This window comes from Harpia harpyja, chromosome 6 (genome assembly GCF_026419915.1).
Source record: "Harpia harpyja isolate bHarHar1 chromosome 6, bHarHar1 primary haplotype, whole genome shotgun sequence".
NCBI lineage: Eukaryota > Metazoa > Chordata > Aves > Accipitriformes > Accipitridae > Harpia > Harpia harpyja.
Window position 1 is genome coordinate 7,776,971 of NC_068945.1, and position 26,150 is coordinate 7,803,120.

Here is a 26,150-nt window from a genome sequence, read left to right on the forward strand (position 1 = left end):
CTCCCCTTTTCCCGCCGTCGCCAGCGGGGGCGGGGACAGGAGCGGGCGGCAACGGGACCCAAAAAAACCGCCCCGCTCTGTCCTCTTCGTCCTTTCCTGCGCGCTCTGCCCCCGAGCTCACGGACTCGATTAATTCTGTGTTTCGCGAAAACAAGCGCTTGGGTGAGGAGCTAGGCGGCCGAGGGACAGGCAGCGGAAAGGCAGGGGTTTGTCCCCCCCTGCCCCCCGCGCCGCGGCAGGGAGGCAGTCCGCGGCTCCGGGCCCGGACTGTGGCACGGCTCCGTGTCCCGCCACCCCCCTCCTTCCAGCGCACCCGCAGCCGGCCCTGGGCCGCCGTACGGCGGGCCCCTGGCCGACCTCTGGGGCAGGCCGGGCCTGCTGGGCAGCGCCTGGTCCCCTGCCTGCCGCCGTGCCGTAGTTGCCCTTCCCCGGAGGCTGGACAACAGGAGGTAACCCCCTCCCCCTGCTTACGGCCCCTCTGGCTGTGTCGTGTCGTCGTCGTCCCCCCCCCCCCCCCCCCCCCGGGATGTATAGCCCCCTTACGTTAGGCTGGTGCAGGGCCTCCCCTCACGGCCGGCTGCCGGCCATTGCAAGCCGTGGCAAGGCTGGTTGCACCAGATGGCCTGTCCTTTCGGGGATTGTCCTGAAAGTAACCCAAAAGTTACGTCTCGAGCCCAAAGTTTGAAAGTTGGGTGGTGCCTCGGCTTCTTTTCTGTAGGGGATCGTCTTCCCGCCTGCGTGATGGAGAGAGACTTCAGACCAGGGCCTGTAGTGACAGGACAAGGGGCAACAATATTAAACTAGAAGAGACTAGGTTGAGATTAGATGTAAGGAAGAAATTCTTCACTGTGAGGGTGGTGAGACACTGGCACAGGTTGCCCAGAGAAGCGGTGGATGCCCCATCCCTGGAGGTGTTCAAGGCCGGGTTGGATGGGGCTTTGAGCAACCCCCATGGCAGAGGGGTTGGAACTAGATGATCTTTAAAGTCCCTTCCAACCCAAGCTGTGCTGCGATTCTATGGTATTTGTCCTCATAAACAAAAAATACCAGAGGAGGTGTTTGCAGGAGTAGGCAAAGAAGGGTTAGAAATTTTCTGGATACTGAGCAACAAGACTCAAAAGTTTGTCGAGAGTTTGCTGATACTAGGAATTACCTGGTGTATAGCAGGGTGAGAATCAAGTACCTTCTCTGAATTGCTCATGCCCCAAATAGTGTCGCATTCCAGATCAATATCAAAACCTTAAATGGTTTGGGCTGTCTCTTGTTCTCCTTTTTCATCCACACAAACAAAAACTTAGTCCTGTTTGTAAACAATGGAGTATATTCTCATCATGCATGAAACTTACTCATCTCTTGCTATTGCCACTCATTTCGCTGTCAACTGAGTAGCTGGTTTGAAGTTGGCAATCCATCTTCAAAACAAACAAAATGAAGTATTTATTCACCCAAGTTATATGAATGCTGTGGAATTTGTCACAGAGCATTGTGTTGCTGAAGTTTTGCAGGGGTTCAAAAGCAGTTGAGCAAAATCCTTGAAGGCTTATAAAAGAAAAAGTTGTATTTGACTAAGTAAATCCGTGAAGCATAGGCTGCTGGCGGCTGGGGAAAGTGTTAAGGGAAGTATCATTCTATGTTCTTACAGTCTTTAGTTTCCCTAGGCACTCTCGCTGCCAGCCGCCTGAGGCATAGTACTAGGCTGATGGACCCTTGGTTTGAGGTGGCACAGTCATTTCTTAAGTAGCCCCAGCACCTAAATTCTGTGCCTTTAAGCTGTCTCCCAGATGGTGCCTTCCTGCTGTACCTGTGTGTATATGTGGTTAGGAGGCTGATTTTTGGTCTAGTGGTGTTGCTTTTTAATACTGCTTCATTACTTTATGAAAACCTGGGCAGCATATGTCGTGTGTTTATGCATGTAATGCCAATAGCCTAGCAGCCACCTTGCTACTGCATAATAATAAGTGTGCTAGAATCCATTTCCAGTGACACTGGCAGACAGGAGCGTGTTTTGTTTCAACATGTCTTTGTTTATTTGTGACTCTTCTCTACTATAATTAGGACACAGCAATATGTTAAAGGGTGAATTACAGGCATAAATATTATATTATTGAGTGGAATTGTTCTTAAATGCATTTTTATGTAAGTGTTCTAGCTGTTGGTGATAGGTACTTTCTAGTTCTTCTAAGGTCTCTGTGGGCATTCTTTCCAGGGGATAGCTGGCTCCTTTTTGTGTGACACCCTGCAATTTACTCCATCCAGAGACTGGCTGTTCAGGTCGCTGTAGCTCTGTTCACTACCTTCTAGGTTTTGCCAAGAGGAGCTGTTGGGTTCTTACTGGAAAATGGGAACAGTGTAAAAATGCGGTGGCAAAGAGCAGGAACGTAAAAGGAAAATTTATATCTTTAACAAAAAGAACGTAAGAAACTGAAAGAGAAAAGGTTAAAATAACAGAGGAATATGCATACATACTGTGCTCAGGATGTTGGTTGCCTAGGACAAAAGCACTTAGGAAGTAGAGCGGAACTGAATGCATATGATACGTGCTGCACCTAACTTACAGTCTAACAGTTCATCTGTCAGCCCTGCAGTTCTGGGAGAAGGTGTGGCCAAGCTACCAAGTTACGCTGCAGATATGTACTGATTTTGAGAGCCCAAAGAGCTCCTGCTCAGGGAAGTTATTTCTTTGAAGAAGAGGAAGATAATGGAATTTAGCCCAAATGTATGGTATCTAACTTCTGACATTTGACCAAGACATGTAAATCAGGAGCAAGGTTACCCTTTGTACCTGTGACATCAGTGTAGGGAGAGAAGATTTTAGTCCTTGAATTGCTTTACAGAAGTTATTATGACCTTGTATTGACTATACAGAGAACCTATGGCAGCTATGACCTTAACTTAGTTTTTCAGCTGTGTTGAATGAATCCCAGCTTCTGGGCCTGGAAAATCTGCCAAAGAAGCCAAAGGGGAAAACTGTATTGTAGCCTACTTAGAGCATCTAACCAACCTTCAGGATCTTTCCTGAGCATCTGGTTTGAGAAGAGAGGGCTGACCAGACCAGTGACTGCATGAAACTGTGCAAATGAAATTTCCGTTTGATTTAAGAACAGAGTTGGAAATGATCAGGTCTAATTTTGCAGGGGAGCAGGGGAAAAAGACTATTATTAGATGTGCCTAACCCTGAATAGAGAAAGTGCTGGCAAATTACTGGACCTTCAACTGGCTGAAGACGCTTGATGCATAATCCTTCAGTCATTTCATTTTTATAAGGAGAAGCTCTTTCTTTATTTCTTTTCATGTAATGCTACCCCCTCCTAGCCTTTGTTCCTTTGGAAATTTTAAATAACAAAAACTGCAGGGATAAACTGAAAATCACACTAGAACTATCATTTTCAAGAAAAATCTAAATATTAAATAGGCAAATGAATTGTTCTCAAGTCAGAAGACCTGCCATCTTGAGAGCCAAAGCGCATGTGGCAGAACAGAGACTTGGGATAATGGTGGGAGTTTTTCTTTCACTTCTAGATCATCTGTTCTGATTCTTACCCCATTAGGGGATGAATGGCTGGCTTGCAGAAACAAAAGAACAGGTACTGAGCTTTTCAACCTCTGTGGGCTTAGGCTGACCAAAAGATCAGTCACAGTCTATCACCTATAAGCCACAGTTTTAAATCTTACATTAGGATGTGAAAGTAAGTCAGAGACCTTACTGCCTCTAAATTACTGCAGAAAAAGTGAATGCCACAACATTTAAGAAGGGGATCCCTTCATCTGAAGCTTGCTTTTTCTGGTCCAGCAGCAGTTACTTGGAGCGTGCTTACCTTCTAGAAGCTGAACTGCAAAATTAGCACCCTTGTTAACAGTCTCAGTGCATAGGATAAAGACTGGATGGCTTGTGGTTGAATTGCCGCTTAGTCCCAGAAACACATCTTGAGGCCACTGAGCAGCTGCTCTGTGATTTGGGTGGTTGCTATAGCTGTCTTGGAGATGAAGAGGACGTTTTTGTTAATAAGACTGCCAGTCTACTGCCTTTCAGTGTGCCTAATCATACTTGCTTAAGGAAAAAACAGAAGGACCGAGGCATTTAAACCATGTTTTCTTTGTGGATGTGCACACAATATAAGACTTACAGCAGAATTTTGTTTTTCACAGGACAAAACATGACGATAAATGACTGCTGTCCCTTAACTAAACAGGGGGAGGGGCTTGTGGATCAGTGAGGAAGATTATATAGTCTGAGGCCTGAACCATTGAAATATCTTCTCCAACCAGTCTGACAGGGAGCACAGCAGAAAGATTGACTGGGGAAGCTAAAAGCAGCAGCGCTTGCTGCTTTTGCATATGCATACCTTGAATATTAACCCTTTGCCTTTCCCACTCTTTCCTCTGCAGTTGGGGGCTTTAGAAACTGTGAAAGAAGGACCAAAAGGAGGAGTATTGCCAATTAGCATATTTTTAAAGAGGAATCTGAATAGGTTCACCCAGCTGCCCTTGGGGAAGGTGCCTGTGGAAAGTAACACATTTCAGTAAAGAACTCATTTAAATGAGGAACTGTCGTTTGCATTTTAGCCACTTTTTAATGGGGAATGGGGTATAGGACAGATCCTCTGCTCCTTCATGAAGAAAATACTGCTGAGAGTCAATGCAGCTTAGTACCAGAATAAGAGGAAAATTAAAACCAGAGTCTGAGCCTATGCTCTGCAGCTGTCGTGATCTAACTCAAGAAAATTTTCAGTCTGAAAGATGTCTCTCCTGGTTTCTCAGGGGCTGAAAGTCCACATCACAGAGCTATTTCGCTTATTCTATTTTGCCCACTTCTGCCAGTCTCTGTAGAGAGATCAAGCAATGAAGAAAACCACTCCTGGTTTTCACCATTTTGCATGCATGGACAGTAAATGCCAGGTGGAAGAATAATCCCAGAGAGAAGCTTGGGATGTACTGGCGTACAAACATATTGATACACAGTCTCTCTTGTGGATAAATTAACTACTGTGTTTCAGTATCTAAAGCTATTGCCTCTACCACAACTAAAATTTTCCCATAACAAAATAATACACACAGCACCAAAGTGTTAATAGGAGTAGGTAAGTTTTGCTCAAACAGTTGGCAGAGATCATATCATCTTCTACATCTTCCCAAAGCCACCTGCATTGTGTTGTTGACTGTGAAATGAACTTTGTCTCTCAATGATAGGTCTCATGTTGTTTCCTCTTGTAATACAACTGCCTCTCACTTGTATGAAGTAGGTAAGCAAATAATCTTGTACAGACTCATACAACCAGGAGTCAGGAATCTGAAACTCTTAACACAAGATTTTTCAGTGATAGGGGAGAGCAGGCCAACAGCTGGGACTTCCATACAGTGGTTGGGTGGGAAGAAAGTCCCCAGAACTAAAACACTGAGGAACTGAGGTGCAATGAAGATTACGCAATGCAGCTGCTGGGGACTGAGGGCACCAGCAGAGCACAACGGTGACCCCAAGGGCATCACAGCAGGAAAAGGTCACAAGGCAAGTTCAAGAGTATTATCCGGTCTAGTTGGGGAGCTCAGGATAGATTTTGAAGGGGTTTTGTAAGTGAGGGTCGTTGCCAGGGCTGTGTGGGAGCTCTGGGCTGGACTGGTGGGAGGAAAGGGCAGGAGAGAACTGATGGCAGGGCTGGAAAATGCTGGCAGAATGCATGGACAGCCCGAGCAGGAGGGATATGAACAAGCAAGGCAGAATGTGGAAAAATCCTCTGTTGCTGCTGTCTGTTGTAGCATGCTTTGGTATTACCAGTCTTTTCTTTCTTTCTTCATTTGCAGATTGTGTTCCTGACAGAAAGCCTTCCAGTGTCTGGAGTCTTAGGGGGTTTGTACAGATTTTCTGTTCCAAGAACCCATTTTTTTCTAAACGTGAACCTGTAATCTGAAGTGTATGATTTCTCTTTGTCACGTTAGCCTATCCCTCTTGATCTGTGTTTGCCTGCCTTTCAAATTACACTCCAGGTCCCCTCCCGTGGACTCTTTTCTTTGCCTGTCTCTGTCATCTGTGGGCGAGCAGCTGGTGCACGGAAGCCAGGCAGACCCGTTTTACAAGTGTGTGCCTACCTGTCATCCTGTGTGTTGGACGTACACTCATGTGATCTCCCTGGGGAGACAGCTGAGAAGACCTTGAGGAATAAAGAATTGAAGCTGGGCAGGTCTGGGATAGGAAGATCAGTGAGGAGGAACTTAGTAATAAGAATTGCAACCACACAAGGCAACCATCAGTGTTATTCAGGAGCGGTCTCGGACAAACTGGGAACCGGCAGCAGGCGAGCTTCAGGAAGAGACTACCGCAGGGCAAGAGAAGTGGTGTAGTTCAGGTAAGTGAGAGAAAACACTGCTGGAAGATTAGCTAATGAATATTTATTTTTTTAAAAAGACTTTCATTAACATAAATGTGACCTGAACTAGGATATAGCTGTACTGTAAAGTCTATACATCTGTGTATGTATGTATATACATCTGTGCATGTACTTACTGCTTGTATTGAAGTTACTTATAGTAATAAATTTCTGTGATCATAATGGTATTGGGATTAGAGAGAAAAAAAGATATGCCCTCTACATGCAGGTTGATTTAAACGAAATAACTTCTAGGCTCATTTTAAACAGGAAGAAAATAACAAAAGAAATAAGTTTCGTATAAAATTAGTCTCAGTTCACTGAAACAACACAGGGCAATACTATGCATGTGTGTATAAATATGTTCAGTGTTTGGTTAAGTAACAAATGCCTAGGGCTGGATTCAGAACTAATTAGCATTTGACTTCCATCAGTGTTACTTGATTGTAAGGAAGCTAACTCTAATCCAAAGTGGTGCAGATATCTAGATTTTTCTGTGTGTTTACCTGTTTGCATGTATCTGTGTGTGTGCATGAGCTACTGATTAAATTATAAACAAAATCTATGTTAAGTGCACCAAGAAACATCCAAAAGTTGAGAAATTGTGAAGCTAAAGTACTGTACACAGCTTCAGCTCGGTTTCCTTGTGGCTGTGCATTTATGAAAGCAGATTCAGGCTCCAATTTCTTAAGCCATTATGCAGCAATGTGGTATCATGCAGTATTTTTATCACACAGTGTTCTTTACAACAAGAGCTACATGTATGCATGGTCCTTTGAAAAACTCCTTCATTCTGCTTATGTCCTGTAACAGCTTTTGCTGTCACAGTTTTTCAGAATATCTGTGTCAAGTTTGTGCTAGGACTTGATACAGGCTTAGTACTGGCATTTACCACCAAAATCAGAAGTCATCAGTAAGAAAGAGACAGAATGGCTGGCATTTTCAAAAGTAGTGTGTGATTTTGACTGCACAAAAAGATGTCATAGGTAAGACTCTGCTGTTGAGAGTTTGGCCACTAGACACTTCATATTCCAAACAGCCTGCTCGCTAAGGGCTTCGGGTTAATGTATTCCTCAGGGTTTTTTTATTATTTTAACTTTTATTTTGCAGATTACCTGTGAGAAAGAACTTTTCATGGCCTTAATTCAGGGGGAGTGTGATCAAGATATATGTTAATTTTTCAGAAACTATAGTAGTCTGTGTCTGCATTAGAAAAAATTTTTGTCTTAATCACCATTCAGTTTCTGTACCTTTCACACTTCTGTACTCAAACTTCCTCATGCTGCACAAGTAAATTAATTCTTGTGAGATGATCAGAGTTTAAGCAAAACTTAGCACCATAAGAACTTGCATATCTCCACTGATAAGGTGCCAGTTTGGACTAACCTTGTTAGCATAAAAGCACAGCAGTGCAGAGTCCTCCTGACTCATTTCTCAATGCAGTAGTGACTGCTGACTTTGCCTATTTTTTCTGCTCCCTTGAAAAGGAGCCAAGTTTGCCCTAAGTAATTCACCTGATCAGCTAGCAGCATGGACCTCATTATTTGTTGTTTTCTCCATGGTCTAGCTCTTCAGAAGTGGTCGGCCTAGTTTTCTTTCACTCCTTTAATAAGCGTCAGTAGCAGCTAGTCTAGGTTTGATGTTCAGGTACTGCTTCTAATTTTGGGCCAAGAGAAAATCTTGAGTCACTGTACGTGATTTTTTGAAACACTTTGTTTTCTTACAGGGTGTTACAACTACCAGGTGTTGGAAAAGTGAGTTAGAGTACCAAATCTTTATAGCTGAGACATTATTACAGCCAATACAGCAAGCCGCAGGATATTATTAGTAATCCTTGTTCAGAAGAGAAGTGAGGTGGCTCTGGTATGTTTTAACTTGGGCTGACCGGTCAGAATTTCCCATTCAACAGTTGGAGATGCTGCTTGGTAACCCACAGGTGCCTTATGGTGAGAGATCAGATGACTCGATGGGCCAGGGAAACCTTGCAAACATGTCATGTTCTGCCAGGCTGTTGGAAATAGTCACTAAGGTCTTCTGAAGGCAGAAGAGACAGGATATGTAGTCTTAACAAATACATAGCTCTTTGCAGAAATATGTTCTTACGGTATCAAGTTGTTAGGCTTGAAACCTGTGGGACTTGTTTTTTATTTGTTTTGGACGCTGCTTTTAGTAAAACGGTGGACATTACAGGGGAAGAAATCTGTTTCGCTGTTTGCTTTTCCATGTTGCTTTTCTTCTCCCTCTTCTCTCACATTCAGTGTCCACAACTGCTGGGCTGTCCTGAGCCCACACATCGTGGTTTCACTACCATTTTGGTTCCTGCAGTTCCGTGGTAGCTCCCCTCCCTTTCAGCCGCGCAGCCAGGGCAGTGTGCTTGTGCGTAACAGTTGCCTAAGCCTTGACTGGTGGCCATGTTCAAAGGTCATATAGAAGAGCAGGAAAATAATAAAAGCAGTGCAGAAATGGTGACTGGAAAAGCTTGAGAGTATGGTTCTGCCACTGTAAGAAATTACATAAAAAGTGTCAAGGTTAAAGGATTTATTTTGTCTTTTATCAGTTGGGCGGTGTGCTGGACTGAAGTGAGTAATTACTCAGCTGTTCTTTACATGTCTGTAGTCATATTACAGTTGGTCCTCACAACTGGTGCATGAAAAACACCTGTAAGAATATTTTTATAATAAAGTGGTGTGCAGTTAATGCAGGCCAGGAAGTCTGGGGAAATAACTACATTAATTCCGTATCAGCTCATAGCACAGTTTAAAAGGTCTAATGAAGATCCAAATGCCTCTTAGCCTTTATTTTTATCATATTTAATTAATTTAATCAGCTGTTTCTTTAGACAGAATAGCTAATCAGTACTCAAGGATTTACACACTTGCACTGTGCATGATAGGAACTGATGTTAGTTCCCAAGTCAGACATATTCACTGGCAAAACTGTGTATTTACCATGAATATGTGCAACTTACTTTCCTGAACATGGCAGGAGCAAGCAGCAGGCAGTTTCTGTGTGTGCAGTTCTCAAGCCATCTGTTCCATATATTCCATGGGCACGTAAGATTTTCTGTTTCTCTTTCTTGTCAGTGTTCACCACAATGTTTGTCACTCTGGTTTCTTGACTCTTACGTCCTGGCACTTTAAATAGCATAAATGGAGCCTGATATGAAATATAAGTCCATAAAATGCAAGAGAGGATTGATTATTTTAGGGCAGATCACCTTCCTGATCAGTTTACCACATTACCATGTGAATGCTTGTGCTAGCGCGAAGGGGACAGTATACACATGGGAATGAGTGACAGGGGGCTGGAAAAACCATAGTAGGGCTTATGCTGGCACGCAGTACCTGTGGATCTGTGCTGACACGGGGAATGGTTTCACAATACAACTTTAGACGAATTAGCCATTCCACCCAAGGTAGTAGGAGATCCATTTTCCCTGTTCCTGCTTCTGGATGTGTGCCCCTGCCACTTTCTCGAGCCTGTGTTGGCCGTTTTTTAATTGCTTGGAGAAATAATGCCACTCACTAAAATGTCAGGAAATTACCTTGGCAAAAGAACAGTGAATTTTTCCTGCTAGGTTAATGTTTGAATCAGTTTACTGTGTGATCAATTGCACAGCTGGGAGCAAAACAAGGAGTGGGAAGAGACCAGAGAGAAGAGATACTCCCATCTTTTGGCATTGGTGAGCACTTAATTCAGCTCAGCTGCATTTTCAAAACCATATTCACATTCAGTATTGGGGCTTTGTGAACTGGTTTAAGCAGCCCTCCCAACAACCATCTTTTAGCTGCTTATTCCTGTCCCTGTGTTGCCCTCTGCACTTTGTCTAAATTGCCAGGGCAGCAGAACAGCTTGGCAAACAAACATGGCTGAAAACAACACACCACCTTTTTTGTCCCCCTTATCCTGGCTTGGTACTGGAAAACTGTCTTCATATAATAAAATAAGTAGTTGAGCACAATATGCTTTCTGCTATGTGGTGAGTATGTCCCTGTACATTGAAGATGTTAGTTCCACATAACCTCCACGTGTCCCCTACTGGTACACTGCAAAAATATTTATTAAACATATAACAGGAGATCTGTGGATTTATGAGTTACCACTCTTGTTGTGAGGATGGAAATGTAGGAATTGCAATGATGTTGCTGTTAGTCAAGTAAGCTGCAGAAAGAGCTAAGTATGAGAATTTATGTGGTCTCAGCCTGGAAATTAGCACTGAAAGGCACTTCAGAATTATCTTACTAAGTACAACTTCTTTTCCTGCTTCCTGAGTTTTGCAAGAGGATAGATACATAGAGTGTAAATGGACTTGTCTAATCAAACTTTCCCAGTAGTAACACCTGCGTGGCTCCATAAGCAACAGCAATGAATGGGAGTGCCAGTGCAAATAAAGCACCAATAGCTGCCAATGTTTTTGTTTCTGGATCCCATAGTTCTGCCATGAGTATGGTTAGAAAAAATGGGTGCCACCCTCTGGCATCACTGATGGGAGGTGCATAAGGGAGTAGGTAGGAATCTTTTTTACGGACAGGGGACCAGTGTAGACATGGTTGCTGTGTCAAAGCTTTTTTCCATCGGTCTTGGCGACTGTATGAGCATGTTTCTGTGTAAGTACAAGTTGGTATGCGTGTGCTTATATGTGCCTGTGCATGCACGTCATTTAAATGTAAGTGTGCATTTCTAGTGAGCATCTGTACAAAGCAAAGCCATTAGCTAGTGTTAAGATGGAGCTTGGGCTGTTTATGGCTCAGATTATACAACATGATTGCTGGCTAATGGTCCTAAAGTCTATTTTCCTGTAATGTTCATATGTGTCTTTTGTATCTGTGTGTGTCTTGAGAGTGAAAGAAGCTAGGACTGTTCCTCTTACAGTGATACGTGTGTATTTGTGTGTAAGAGTGTGTATGTGTTACAGCCAAGCTAGGTTGACTTAGTGTGCTTGCTTTCAGAGTGTACCTGAAAAGCTTGGCGTTATTGCTGTATTATTGCTCCTTTAACTGGATTAATGTTGTAGCCACACCCTGAAACCAAGTGAATTTGCTAGCGTATTAAGAACCAAAGGAAATAAAAAATGAAACAGACTTTTTGTGATACCTTAAAGTGCAGATATATTCCATTTTCCTCTTTCTGCTGCCTCTGTTATACAACTCATAAAGCATAATTTCACCCGTTAATTTTAAGCATGAGAACAAACTGTGTTTAATGTTTGATCCATCACCAACTTCCATAAAACCATATTAATATCAGTAAGAATGCCATATATTATTATTAACATTTGCCATTGAGGTTAATTGCCTTGAACTCATAGCTGAAAATAAAGTAAGTACTTACAGGATAAAAGTCCCAATGCCTATAAAACGTTCTAGATGATACTGTTTGTGAAACTGTTAAGTCTTAAATTTTTGGCAATTTTTATAAGAAATAGTAGCTAAATGTACATGCCTTGCCTTTCTGACAGTCGTCGCTATTCACCACATTGAGTTTTGCAATTTAGAAATAGTAGTCCAGGTCCTCTGCTGATGTAAATCAATGCAGCACCACAGAGCCTATTCCTATCTTATGACTTCAGTCCTCAGTAAATATAATACACCTAGTGTAGTAGTGGGGCATCTTCTAAAACACTTATGTGTTCTCCGGAGAATAAACAAAACCACATACACCAATTTGAACTGAAATGCAAATTTCTACAGGGTTAATCTCCCCCTGTAATGCAGAACAGCTGAAATACTACATCAGGGATGTGTTTTGGGAGGCCTGCAGCTGATCTGCAGTCCTGGTGCAGCTCAAAGACACTGGCATACACTGGTGAGTCTAGCCCTGTCTGAGTGGGGCCGTACATGACACACGCACTTTCACAGTCAGAAGATTTTGTAGGTGTATGATTGCACATCCTGAGAGATTAGTGATATCTGAAATTACAGCTGGGAGGGTGCACGCTTGCACAGGCTCTGGATTTTCAACTACAAATGCAGACGAGTTCCAGATGCTGTGCTTCAGATTAGTTATAGAACTGGCAGTGTTAAGGAGTCAGTAGCAGAGAGCCCTAATGACAAGACTTTTTTTCTCCTTGTCTTTGTGGAGCAATAGTACAAGTTGTGGCAGGGGCTGTAGTCAAGAATGACAGACATTTTGTATGCATGCTGCTGATCTCTTCATTTGTTACGGACCAGAAGATAAAAGGCTGAGCCATTTTGGCATCTAAGTGTGTTAGTTATAAGTGTATTAGCTGTATTAGCTATTCTTTAAATATAATTAAGTTCATGACTCTGAATTTTTGTGCATATGCCAGCCTTTAGGCCTAGGGGTACCTGATTGCTTGTGAAGCACTGTAGAACAAGCTTAATCTTAAATTCTCTCTGGTCATGCAGTCTGCCATTCATAGGATTTGACAGTGGATGTCCTGTATCATTTTCTAAGCCTTGAAGTCCCAGTGCTGCTGCTTTATACAACCACTAATCATAAGGGGTAGAAAGTTCCATATTCAGGTCACTTGTTGCTTCATGAATCATCCTTTGTCCTAATAAATTTTATTAATATTCTTTGTGTCTGTGCAGAAGACAGAGGTTGGAAACCCACTTGCTTGTAATTGAACATGGCAGGGGATGTAAAAAGATTCACACGCATGCTACTGGAGTGCAACAGCAATGACAAGCTATGTGGTAAGATTCACAGATTCCTTTAAGTAACAAGCTTTCACATACTGAGCAGGAAGTCCAGCTTTACTAAAAAGTGGGCCAAGCCCTTTCCCCTCCTCCACCTGCATCTGAGAAGGATCTGACTGAGCTTTTCCTGTGTGTGTCTCGGGAGAAACTTTTAAGGGGATACAGCCTTTGTGGTGGGATTTATCTCACATAATTTTAGGCATTTTAGAGTATTTCTACTTTGAATGAGACATAATATAGTCATTAAAGATTCCCTGCAGCTTCCCTAAGGACCAGTCTTGTGAGATTTTGATTTCATGACTTTCTGTCATCTTTGGGAACTGAAATGTGGTCTTGGCCTATGCAAAAATAGCACCACCTCCAGATCTGGGAACATACAAGAGTTAGTTACCTGCGACATCCTTGTTAATTGCAATGTCTTCCAGTCAAATTCCAAACCGGGTGACCACGCCCGGTTTTCTTTAAAATGCTCCCTATAATTTTAATGGAAGGAGCTGAAGCTGTAATTGCACATGTATTTGTGATGGCATAGCAATATCCAGCCCTTCCCATCTCCCTGGTAAGCCTCTGCCAGGGCTGGTTCTGTTTCACTGGTGGATGATACTTCCACATGGCTACAAGTCCTAGCCTCTGTATTAAGGCATCTAAATAAGTGACCTTAAGTGTGGGAGTCCCAGTGGTTTCGTGCAGTTTAGATACTCAGCATCTTTGAAAAATAGAGTGGCAGCACTAATAGTGTTCAGTTGCTATTCCAAGGAGCAGAGGATAGATACACATGCTTTTGGGTTTGAAAGGTACTGAAATGGATTATTACTACTTTGTTATATAGAACCAATGTGCATCTGGCAGTGCTGCTTATTCCTTGGTTTCCCGTTTTCTTTTTCTGCTGATAGTTGTGCGTGAATATCAGACTGAAGTGATTGTTGTCCCAGTTCTCCTTGTGGGTTTTTTTGTCATCGTGCTAACTGTGATCCTTTGGCTCCACTGTCGAGGCTTGCGAGCAAAGCAGGAGCAATCATCATCATCTGAACACCAAGGTAAAAAAATGTTTTTCAACCAGAGGAAAGAGTGTTGGTTTCAGTGGCCAGAAGTCAATCCCATTTCCCCATTGCTTGAGGTGTTAGGCAATAGCATTTATGAAGAGCCTGAGTGGTATTCAGCAATCCAGTGAACATCAGAAAAACTGCAAACCCTGATTTACCCCACTTGCAGTAGTAGTAGTGGAATCTGTAGTATAGATAGATCTGACAAAACCTAAAGCAACGTACCATATAGGCTGTTGAATGTACTGTGGTAATATCACTTGAGAGCTGCAAAGTGTGTTCATGTAGCAGCCTTCTAGAGGCTACTGCAAGGACAGTTTCACTGGAGTAATTATGAATGACAATCATTTTGATGCAGACCACCTCTCGTTAATCCATTTTCTATACTGTCATTTCAGAAATTTAATTTAAAGCTGTCGTCTCCCACTTCCTATGGAGACAACAGGAAACAACAGGGACTGGTGAGGGTGTAGGGAAAGGTTTGTTGGTACCGCAAACACATGTTGCTGTGTGGAAAGGAAAATCCAGTTCTGAACTGATTTTGGTTTTGTAGAGGAAAAAGCCTCTTCAGCCTATATTAAGGGAAATAATTGAGAACAAAGATAAGGCTTTTGTGGGAACACCCTGTCCATGTCGCTTACATAACAACTGGTAGCTGGTAATAAAAGAAAATGGTCATTGCTTCAGCACAGGGGAATCAAGTACAAATGCGTCTTATCTAGAAAGTTTGCATAGTTAAATATAGTAGAGATCTCCAGATTCATTCTGCCTTTTCATCAAACAGAGTGGGAGATAAATTCCTTCTCTTCAAGGGCCAGGATAACTAAGAGACAATAACAGTTCCTTACTTTGTCCTGATTTCCAAAACAGCATGGAGCAAAAATTAAAGAGGATAGAAGGACAGGCATTGCCACCTACTACAAGAGTTCATCTGTCTGTTTTTATGCATCATGTGTATTTGCTTTTGCCAGTGAATGACAAGAATCAGCAGGAATCCAGCTCAACAGAGAACCACTATATCCAGCTGAGTGAGACATCTGTGGAGAGCCTGCTAAATTCTGCATCCTTGACGCTGAAAGAACTGGAGATACCACGAGAGAAACTCTCACCAGGCACCTTGCAGCTGATAAAACATGGCCGCTATGGGAGCATCTACAGAGCACAGTTGGAAACTGGGAACCCCAGGAAGACTAAGACCGTAGTACTGAAAGTCTTACAAGGTAAGGCACATTGCCAGGATCCGCTTTGGTACAGATCTCTGTATCAAAGACATGATGCTGGGCAGAACTTTGCAGTCATTACTGGGCAAGAACAAGCTGTGTTCAGTATCATGTTAGCTAGTCAGAGTGGTATTTTGGTAGGAGTGTCTTGGTAAGACTAAAGAAATTTCTGTTCATGTTGATTTTAAGCTACTCACCCTGTTCTATGCTGCCTCTGTTTGTTGTGGGGTTTTGGTGGTTTTTATTTTGTTTTGGTTTGGTTTTGTGGTTTGTTTTGGTTTGGTTTGAGTTGGGTTTTTTTGTTCTTTCAGACCTGGCTAGTCCCCAGGAAGTAAAGGACTTCCTGAGGAGGATTAAATTCCATCAAAATCTTGGCCATCATGAGAACCTGGTTAAATTGGTTGGATGCTGTGTAGACCAGCTCCCACTTTATATGATCATGGAAGATGTGTCTCTTGGTGACTTGTTGACATTTCTATGGACATGTCGGAAGGTGAGTCAAAAGAAGTGATGATAGAATATCTTTTTAAATTTCTTAGGTACATATCCATCCATAAGTCATAGTCCATAAGTCATAGATGATTCTTTTAATCTCTCCATGCATCCTTCTATATCAGCCTAAACTATTTCCATCCCCCAGAGAAGTTCTACACAAGTCTAAACTGGAATAGAATTAGTGGATATCTCGATAGGTATGATATAGTTTGGAGAAGTTGACATACTTTTGTAGAGCTAAGTCCTACTTTGCAGACCACTTGAGTTCCTTGAAGGGTATAGCAGGCACTGGAATAAGAGTGAGAGTTGATACAGCTACCTGAATTTCTAAAAAGTTTTGAATAATGTCTCAACCCAGATGCTTTTAAGAAAGCAGAGCAGTGACAACACCAGGGAGAAGGTCATTGAATGATAACAATTGATTAAAAACCAGGAAACAGAGCATAAGAGTGAAAGGTTGGTACTTGCACCGGAGGGGGGTCACCCACCTAGGACCTGGTGCTGTTCGCTGCATGTATCAATAACCTAGAAAATGGGATGACAGTGAGGTGATGATGGTTGCCAATGATTCTAGCCAGTAAAGGCAAGGGCTGACCCTGAGGAATTACAGAAGGATCTTCCAAGATTGAGAGACTGGCCAATAAAAAGAACAGACGAAATTCAGCATAGTTAAAAATGAAGTGATGCACATGTAGAAAAGCAGTCTTAGCTTCACATATGTAGTGATGGCCTTGTATCTGCCCATTGCTCGTGAGGCGTAAAATCATGGGTCTGATTGTATGAAAATATACAGTCCAATGAAAACGTTAACTGAAGAAAAGAAACCAAATATTAGGCATTATTAAGAAAGGCATAGAAACAAAACTCTGCCATGTCACTATATAAATCCATCATTCTCCTACATCTAGAACAGTAAATACAGAGAGATTGCTTATTGCCTCATTCAGCAAAAGGTCAAGGTGGTAGCAAGTAAGGCTAGTAAGTGCCATGTTCAAAACAAACAAATGGAGGTGGTTCTTCATGAAGTAGGGAGTTGACTAATAGAATTCCTTGCCACTGACTGCTGTGGATACTGAAACTTTACATGGGTTCAAGACAAGACTGAATATATTCATGGAAGATAACCTTTCAAAGGTTACTGAACATGTTGAAACTATAACCATCTCAGGAAGTTCTTAAATTGAAAATAGTTGGGGGCTGGCAAACGACACAGGAAAAGCATTGTGTGCTTACCTTATTCTCTCTCTCTCTCCTGGGCATCCAACTAGGGTCATTTACAGGCAGGATAGTAAGAGAGATGGACTGTTAGTCTCGTACCAGATAACCATTCATATGTTATAAATGTGCTTTTCTACTCATCATTCTAATTTATAATATATCTTTCATTCATCTGTATGGATTGTCATTCTCCGTTGTCATTCTGCCCATTTCTGTCTAACCTATTAATCTCTTCTCCACCCTTCAATTTTCCCACCAGTTGTCTCTAGTGTACTTGTCTTACCCAGCACACCATCCATCCATCAACATCACCCATCCATGTACCTTTATATTTCAGTCGATTTATGACCAATTTTGAAATTAGCTGGGAGAGCATAAGATTAGATGGTACTCATTTTATTAGATTAGAAGGAAATATTCCCCAGTACCCTACAGCTATGGCATTTGTTTGAACCAAGGTCTGCTCTTTTGTCTCTAGGATGTAATGACAATGGATGGTATCCCCTATGACCTCACTGAGAGGCAAGTATATGAAGTTGGACAGCAGGTTGCAGCAGCTCTGGTAAGTCTGCTCACATTTGCTGCATTTTTTCCTTCTTGCTTGATTGGAACACAAGTCTGCGTGGTGGCTGGTCTTCTTGGCCTAAGCACTGAGGATGTGCTTTGTTAAAACTGAGCCAAATATGCTTGCATTATTTTGGTGAGCATACACCTCTATTCCACAGTGTGGAAGACAGGCATAAACTAAGTGAAAATTGATATCAGTTAATATTCCTTTTAAAATTATCATGGTCTCTTTCTTTTCGAACTCTCCAGGCTTACCTTGAACAGAAGAAGTTGTTCCATGGTGACATTGCTGCCAGGAATGTCCTACTTCATCACAACTTGACTGCTAAGCTCTGTGGTTTGGGTCTGGCCTATGAAGCTCACACATATGGTGCCAACTCAGTCACACAGATTGTGCCAGTCAAGTGGCAGGCACCAGAGCGGCTCCTGAAGAAACCCCCTAGCATCAAGGCAGACATGTATGATTTAATTTTTGGACTAGAAGTTCCTCTCTCTGTCAGGCCTATTTCTTTCACTCCTTTATGTATCGTTTCATGTCCTGCAGTTCACAGTAAGGCCTATCTAGTCTCAGGATAATGCTCCGCTTTATAGCTCATACCTTCTCTTATAATTTCTGAAGGTCATGCCTAGTTTTTTGTATGTATTTAAGCTAGCTAGCTAGCTAAAATGGAGACTTAACATTGCTTTGTTTTCTTTTCTTGCAGATGGTCTTTTGGAATTCTACTGTATGAAATGATAACATTAGGTAAGAAGATTTAATGATAATAAAAAAATATGTAAGGAAGCAGCAAATTAACAAGACCCAAAATCTCAAATTTTAGCATGTAAAGTTGGGCCATTTAAATAAACATCCTGTTTTTCCAACTTGCAAAGTCTTGACAACTCCCTTTAGACTTTCTGTCAGTGTGAATTGTGATAGGAAAAAAATGGATTTTGGTAGGGAAGGCAGGCATTCTTACACAGAAGCTGCTATCTGCAACCATTACCTTATAGTTTTTCTACTGTTGCTCCTTTTGCTCTTCCAGGTGCTCCACCATATCCTGAAGTGCCACCTTCTGACATCTTACCGTACCTGCAGAGACAGAACATTATGAAGCAGCCCTCAAGCTGCCAGCAAGCCATGTAAGCCACTTGCTTTATGGACAATTGAACTTGAGATCTGCAGAGCTAAATGGAAGTGAGACATGCAAAACTAGATCTTACAGAAGATCTGTAAGTCTCGACTATACAAAACAGTAACCTGTTAGCTGAGGAGACTTGTTCTCACATGTCTGCCACATCTCCTTACTGGATTCTGCTGTATGAAACCTTGATTGCCAAAACTGTTCTTTCCTGCTTTTGAAAATTGCTCTTGTTTCTGTTTCCATATCTGCCCTTGCATTTTGTTGCTCCACTGCTTCCCTGCAAGGTGCAGGGCTATTCTGGAGTAATCTTTCTCCTCTAAGTTGTGGGATTCTCCCTGAAATGAACAAATCATCCACAGGGAAGATATAAGGCATTATTATTTCCTTTTGTGAAGACATAATTTCTTTTAATATTCAGAGGCTTTTTCTTTCATAATGCTCTTTCAAAAGGGAATACCAAACAATCTTCTTCCCTTTTCCCATACTCACGGTTGACATCCTGGCAAACAACTGCATGCCTTTGTCCCCACACATTATTATGTGCTTGCAAATTCCAAAGGATCATTGAAAGAACTTTATATGAAGCAGAAAAAGAGGAGGTCTCTAGATATTTTAAATATGAGATGACTTGACTGTAGTAAAACTTTGTGTTGGTGCTTCTCATTCCCAGTGCTGCCCTACTTGTCCATCTTACAGGTACGGCATCATGAAGTCCTGCTGGCAGTGGAATGCAACTAACCGGCCTTCTCCAGCAGACCTGATCCGGTCCCTACAAACAGCTGTAAAGACCAGCAATGACCATGCAGTACTGCAGGTGCCTGAGCTTGTGGTGCCTGAACTCTATGCTAATGTTGCTGGTGTTGATGTGCACAGCCTAGTGAGGGAATACACTATACTCTGAAGGACCCTTTCACATGTTGGTAAAGGAGAAGTCTCTGATTTTGCCCTTTCTAGACTCTTTGCAAGCCCAGAGTGAGCTGCATATGTTGGGAGGGATCCCTTTGTTTTTCAAACACATCAATATATATCAGATCTCTCCTCCATACCAGAAACAACAAACTATTATCATTATTATTATTAAATCAACCTGTTGATATCATTCTGCCAGTGGTCATTTGGGAACAAAGTGGGTTTAGGAAGCTGTAGAAAATGTAATGAGAAACTTGAGTTAAAGAAGTGTATTGGGTTTGTGTGGCAAGGTTTTGGTAGTGGAGGTGCTACAGGGGTGGCTTCTGTGAGAAGATGCCAGAAGCTTCCCCCATGTCCGATGATAGAGCCAGTTCCAGATGTCCCCAAGATGGGCCTGCCGCTGGCCAAGGCTGAGCCCATCAGCAACGTTGGTAGCACCTCTGTGATAACATATCTAAGAAATGGTAAAAAATACTGCGCAACAGCAGCCGGAAGAGCAGAGTGAGAATATGTGACAGAAACAGCCCTGCAGATACCCAGGTCAGTGAAGAAGGAGGGGAAGGAGGTGCTCCAGGCGCCGGAGCAGAGATTCTCCTGCTGCCTGTGGTGAAGACCATGGTGAGGCAGGCTGTCCCCCTGCAGCCCATGGAGGTCCACGGTAGAGCAGATCTCCACCTGCAGCCCGTGGAGGACCCCACGCCGGAGCAGGGGGATGCCCAAAGGAGGTTGTAACCCTGTGGGAAGCCCGCGTTGGAGCAGGCTCCTGGCAGGACCTGTGGCCCCATGGAGAGAGGAGCCCACGCTGGAGCAGGTTTGCTGGCAGGACTTGTGACCCCGTGGGGGACCCACGCTGGAGCAGTCTGTGCCTGAAGGACTGCAGCCCGTGGAAGGGACCCATGCTGGAGCAGTTTGTGAAGGACTGCAGCCCGTAGGAAGGACTCATGTTGGCGAAGTTCATGGAGGACTGTCTCCTGTGAGAGAGACCCCACGCTGGAGCAAGGGAAGAGTGAGGAGTCCTCCTTCTGAGGAGGAAGGAGCAGCAGAGACAACGTGTGATAAACTGACCCCAATCCCCATTCCCCCTCCCCCTGCACTGCTTGGGGGGAGGAGGTGGAGAAAATGGGGAGTAAAGTTAAGCCTGGGAAGAAGGGAGGGGTGGGGGGAAGGTGCTTTAAGATTTGGTTTTATTTCTCATTATCCTACTCTGATTTGATTGGTAATAAATTAAATTAATTTTTCCCCAGGTCGAGACTGGTTTGCCAGTGACGGTAATTAGTGAGTGATCTCTCCCTGTCCTTATCTCGACCCATGAACCTTTTGTTACATTTTCTCTCCCCTGTCCAGCTGAGAAGGGGAAGTGGTAGAGCGGTTTTGGTGGGCACCTGGTGTCCAGCCAGGGTCAACCCACCACAAGGAGGTTTCTGTAAATCTCTCCCCATCCTTTCTGTCCCGGGAAACTGCATCAGTTGGGTATTAAAACAGGAGATGTACTGGGGAATATGCTATGGGGCACAGCCCTATAGGAAAAACCGTATGGAGTAGGTAATAAAAATGGATAGTTTCCTGTCCATTCACTTAAGGACCTATTCAAGACAGTTAGTTGTGTTTGTGCCTTTTTAAGTGTTCAGTAAATGTCTGGGATTTCTCCAGTGCTTTATACTCTAGCTTCCCATGGGAGAATGGGTACTGTATTAAAAAAAACCAAAAAACCAAATCTGAAGATCTGTGGATGCAGAAGTTATTACATTAATGTAATACATCTTCGTGTAGAGTGTACCTTCCCTGTAGTAGCTCTGGGTTCAAGCGAGTACTCCAAGACAAAAGGCGTATTATCCCATGTTCGTCTCAGGAAAAAGTCCTTACAGACCTGAATTTCTTAGGGATGGTCCTTAACCAAGTGTTCATTTGAGCAGAGCAGGTCATTTGTTTATGTGCTTCTATTTTGAGTTGCTCATTGCTGGGTTAAGTATTTTGGTTTCTGAGGGACACCTGTCCATGGTTATAACAGCTACTGTGAAAACAGTATGGAAATGTTAAGAGTACACCAAATAAGAAAGGTTGATCTACATTAAAAACAATACATGATGAAAATAAGCATGCATAGTGACATTGTTGTGTGATTATGGTGAGAATATACCATAGACTGTATTTATCTCTGTGGTGACACCTTTATATGAATTCTGCAGTGAGGATCTGGATATTGGCCATGACCTTCTTAGCTACCCTGTGACAAGTGTGACAATATGTAGCATTTTGTGAATCCTGTGTTGATAACAGAGCTACTTCAAGGTCTCACATGTAAACAACACAGATAACTTTGGTAATCGTATGGAGGATAGGAACTTGTGCCCAGTGAGCTGCTGAATATGAACTCAAGATTCAGCTTAAAATAATAATGTGAGAAAGTTTATGTACGTAGTTTTCTTATAAGCCGTTTATATGCCATGCATTGATCAGTGGATACGTTTTAATGTGAGTTCCAGGCTTGTTTCCACTAAAGATTTCAATGGCTAGGGTTGTTGCAGTGGTGATTTATGTGAATGCACATGATTTGACTCTTCAGGTTATGAGTAGGCTCTGGCTGCGCCAGTGCTATTGCAGAAAAGTTAGTAGTGCCTATGCTAAGGTTTACCCTAGCACAGCTGAGGGGTTGAAGTCCCAGTGGAAATACACCTGTATGTCTTCAGTGTCTGCCTGGAAGAGGGGCATGACTCTTTAATCAAAAAAAGTGGGGGTTTTGCTTGTTCAGTATTTATATTTTATAATATAAGCTGCACAAAGTTTATCTGAAAATATTTGGTCATTGATTTTAATGAACATGCAAACTTTGTAAAAAATCAGGGGCGGTTGAAGTCACAAACATTTTTCCTTCATTTCAAAAGAAGCAGAATCAGTCTGTGAAATTTTCTCATCTGACTTCCACTGTTTGTGGTTTCTAAGTTGACAGTGCCTTAATTTTTTTTTTCTCTAATTATTTTGGCACTTTGAGCAACAAAGGTTCTTGTAAAAAGAATAAATGCACATTAAAGGAGTAGTTTTACTGTTCTGTGTGAAGAGTGGATTCAATGTTCACTCCGTATCCCTCCAATTAGCATGACCCTTGTATGTGTTAGGAGTCAAAGGGCATAGAAACCCACAAAAGGCTAATTGCAGTCAGTTATATTTATTAGGTTTCAGCCTTTGGTGTAGTTGAATCCCTGATAATTTCAGAACAAGTTGCAGGCCTGCAGCATCCTATAAGGCCAAAATTAGGTGTTAGCCATGTAGGATGCAAGGCCGAAAATTGGTGGTGTGAAAAAAGCTAAACGATGGCTCATCTAAAGGGGAATATTTACCCTGAAGGAAGTCTTCAACTGTCACTTCAGATATTAAACATATATAGCTGTGAAAAGGAGCCTAGGTTCTGGTTTCCATCAAAATTTATTGGTCTTCTTTCAAAGACAATGTTAAAAAGTTTTCTCTTTTAAATGCGAAATAACATCGATGGAATGATTGTTTTTCCTATATCACTTAGGCTTTGTAAGAAACTATGTTTCCATCCAGAAATAAAAGTAATGTTAGTTCATGCAGCACATATATCACCACTATATACCAGAACATTGCAAACTCCCATGAAAGAGTGCTCAGTTAGCTTTCTGACTTTTTTTACAGTGTTGGCTAATCGCCACCTTAATGTCCATAACCACTCTTGGTGTAAATCTGGCTTGAAGAATTGAAACATCTTCTTTTCAAAATGCTAAAATAATAACATCCTCTTCTCTCTCCACTCACTTGAAAAGAGGTTCAAAGCTACCTGGTAAATTTAGGTCAAATTCACAGTTACCAGTCAGCCGATACTATTTTTTTGGTGAATCAACTATTCATTAAAAAAACCATTTGCTTAGTTTGAACCCCCCACCCAAGAATGGGATATTCCTGAAGGTCTTGCCAGCTAAAGGTGGGTGTGTTTCAGGTATGTAATACAATCTCAGAACGGTGAACAGCATCGGTAGTGCTGCTGCAGACCTGATGAATAATGCACAGTGGTTCATAGGGAGCTTTGTTAAACGGAGAGATAAATGTGACAAATGCATCACTGTTTTCAAAGCTCCCTATCTTGTTACATCACAAAAAGCAATGTTCTGGTTTACACGAGTCCTCGTATTTTGTTTCTGTTATCAAAGCTCTGATCAAGGGAATCTGTGGGAATTCAGGATGCTGAGCACCTCACAGCCTCTAACAAAAGATCTGCTTTAGTTTCCCCTGAGAGCAAATCTGTGCCAAGACCCTACTTATGAATTTGCCCACAGAAAGACATTTTCCTGCTATATGATAAGGTCTAAATTTAATTTCCTTTCAATAAGGTGGCTTGATTCTCAATGTGAGCATTCTTATTCTGGTTTGACTGTCTTTTCCCCAGGTTAGCTTATATAGGTTTGGAAGTGACCGAATGTAAATCAGATTAAGTTTTATAGTGGCATAAAAGGAATTACATGTGTGAGTTACCCTAGTTTAACTATACTTCCTGCTAATTAAAGTAGTCTATAGAAATCTTTTCCACATGGCAGTCTCCATTCACGCACAGGTCTAAATTTTTAGGATCAGTGTAGACTCATGCATGAATTCCTTCTTGGTGAATCTACTGAGGGCCTGGTGAAAATTTTTCACAGTTGTTTTGTGGAGAAGCGTGGATTTTCAATGACAAACCTTGTTTAATTTGTTTATTTGGAATATCTTGTTCCCATGAAAAATGCAGACTTTTGATCATTATGTTGCAATTTTCTCCAAGATGGCAGGGCCATCTGCATAATTCAGTTGGTCCCCACTGACTCGGTGTGAAGCAGAGGAGCCACAAGTCCTGTAGAACTGGCAGGATGGACTTTGCACCGGGCCTTCACCTCTCTGATTTGCAATACTTCTGTCTGACAATTTGCCATCACCGAAAGCATGAGTTTACTGTTCCATTGAAACAAGCTTTTTACCTTCTGCATGGTGAAGCCCTAGGCTTGGGGTGGAAGTCTGGAAGCTTTTCTAGAACATGAGAGAAGACTTCCTCTGGCTGGAACAAATGCAGAGAACCAACACAGCTGCTGCATTGCTGCCTCCTGTATATTTGAAGCTGTGACAGTGAGACCCCGTGCCTGAGCAGATTTGGTCTGCTGAGAGGTAGCGAGGGTTAGGGTCAGCGACGGCTGTCTCGCCTCGCTCTACTGCTCATTTGAGAGTGAATTTGCCCAGCCTCACTTCTGACAGGACAAGGAAGGAGCAGTTTAGCACCGCACCGTGTAAATTGTATGTATCTGAGTCTTTATTTGACTAGCATTCAATGTACCTGCTGATACAGGATTGGAGACTGGAAAACAGTGGGTTGTTTCACTGTCCTTCTCAAATGTAGCTGTAGCATTGTCTTTTGTTACAGATAAAGGTTTATCTCTGCTACCTGCCTTCTTCAGCCATTTGATCAGTGAGAGACTGAATTAGCACCAACAGCTCTGCTAAGGATGAGGAAGTTCTGTCCAGAGAAAAAGAAAGTTTATGGTCCAAAAGGTGACAACAGACAGGATGCACAGATACTAAATATTCATGGTCCGGTTTGGCTTCACGATGCTTGGAATTTCCTGGAACCACAGATGAGCCATTAGCTTTTAAGGAGTCTTTTTGAACTCTCTAGGCCTCCATAAATCTTTCTCCTGCTACAGTGGGCATGTAGCAAAGGATTCCCATTAAAACACACAGAAGAGAGATACTGCAGTGCTTTTACTTGCTCTTCTATGGTCACAGAATTGCTTTTTGGTGAGGGCTGTGGGTTAGTCTGGATGATGTGAGAGTGTATTTGTTTATGCTACCTCCTACAGCTTGTGGTTTTATTTATAGCAGGTACTGCACCATCAAGAAATAGCAATAATTCACACACCCCCCTCCCAAATTCTTCAAGACACATAAAAGCGCTAATTTTTTCGCATTAGTTAGTCTCGTATTTACAGTGCTTTAACAGGTCTTTCTACTTATGACAAAAGGAGAAGGTGGCCTGGGGTTTTCCTGTTTTTAAACAGCCCCCACTGTCATCCTCTTCTGCAAGAGGCATTTTACTTCTGTAGCTTTGTGTTTTACATTAGAGGTGTTGCTCTTCTGTTCCCATGTCAGCATAGCTTCACACAAACCGTGTTATAGCCGTAGGTCAGAAGTTACAAGCTCCTTTACTTCGCAAGCTGATTTCCAATTTTTCACCAGTGCTTTGGATCTGGTTTACTTTCCCCTGCTGCCATCACCCTGCATATTTCACTCTTTATTTGTCTTTGCTGGAGCAGCCCTTGCTGTCAGAGCTGCTCTGAGGTGGCATCCTAATAACAAGGATCAGTCATGCTTCACTGCCGCAGTCGCTCTCGCTAAGGCAGGGGAAGTTTCTCAGATGTCAGTCCAAATGGGTGTTAAAAAAAATCCTCGCTAAAGGGTTACGGGTGCCTTTACTCCACACAGGTTCGTAAAGGATGCCAGCATGGTTTCTGGCATAAGAAACAGGCAGCAATGTGACAAAACTCAGCCCTGTCCCACAGGCTGCAGCGTTTGCCCTTGT

General features: G+C 42.5%; 1 protein-coding gene across 4 annotated transcripts; it reads left to right on the forward strand.

Moving 5' to 3' along the window:
• The first annotated feature begins 147 nt into the window (after positions 1-147).
• On the forward strand, positions 148-23,956 carry STYK1 (serine/threonine/tyrosine kinase 1). 4 transcript variants are annotated; one of them, XM_052790207.1, is made up of 13 exons: positions 148-449; positions 2,302-2,435; positions 5,797-5,842; positions 5,980-6,338; positions 12,914-13,018; positions 13,915-14,058; positions 15,036-15,284; positions 15,596-15,777; positions 17,476-17,559; positions 17,814-18,022; positions 18,269-18,309; positions 18,590-18,686; positions 19,385-23,956. In XM_052790207.1, exons 5-13 carry the CDS (start codon positions 12,952-12,954, stop codon positions 19,587-19,589), a joined length of 1,278 nt encoding a protein of 425 aa, XP_052646167.1. In that variant the 5' UTR covers positions 148-449; positions 2,302-2,435; positions 5,797-5,842; positions 5,980-6,338; positions 12,914-12,951; the 3' UTR covers positions 19,590-23,956. The 4 variants fall into 4 exon arrangements, with proteins under 4 accessions (XP_052646167.1, XP_052646169.1, XP_052646166.1 ...); XM_052790209.1 differs by lacking the exons at positions 2,302-2,435; positions 5,797-5,842; positions 5,980-6,338; XM_052790206.1 differs by lacking the exon at positions 148-449 and having other exon boundaries at positions 2,153-6,338.
• Positions 23,957-26,150: the final 2,194 nt, after the last annotated feature.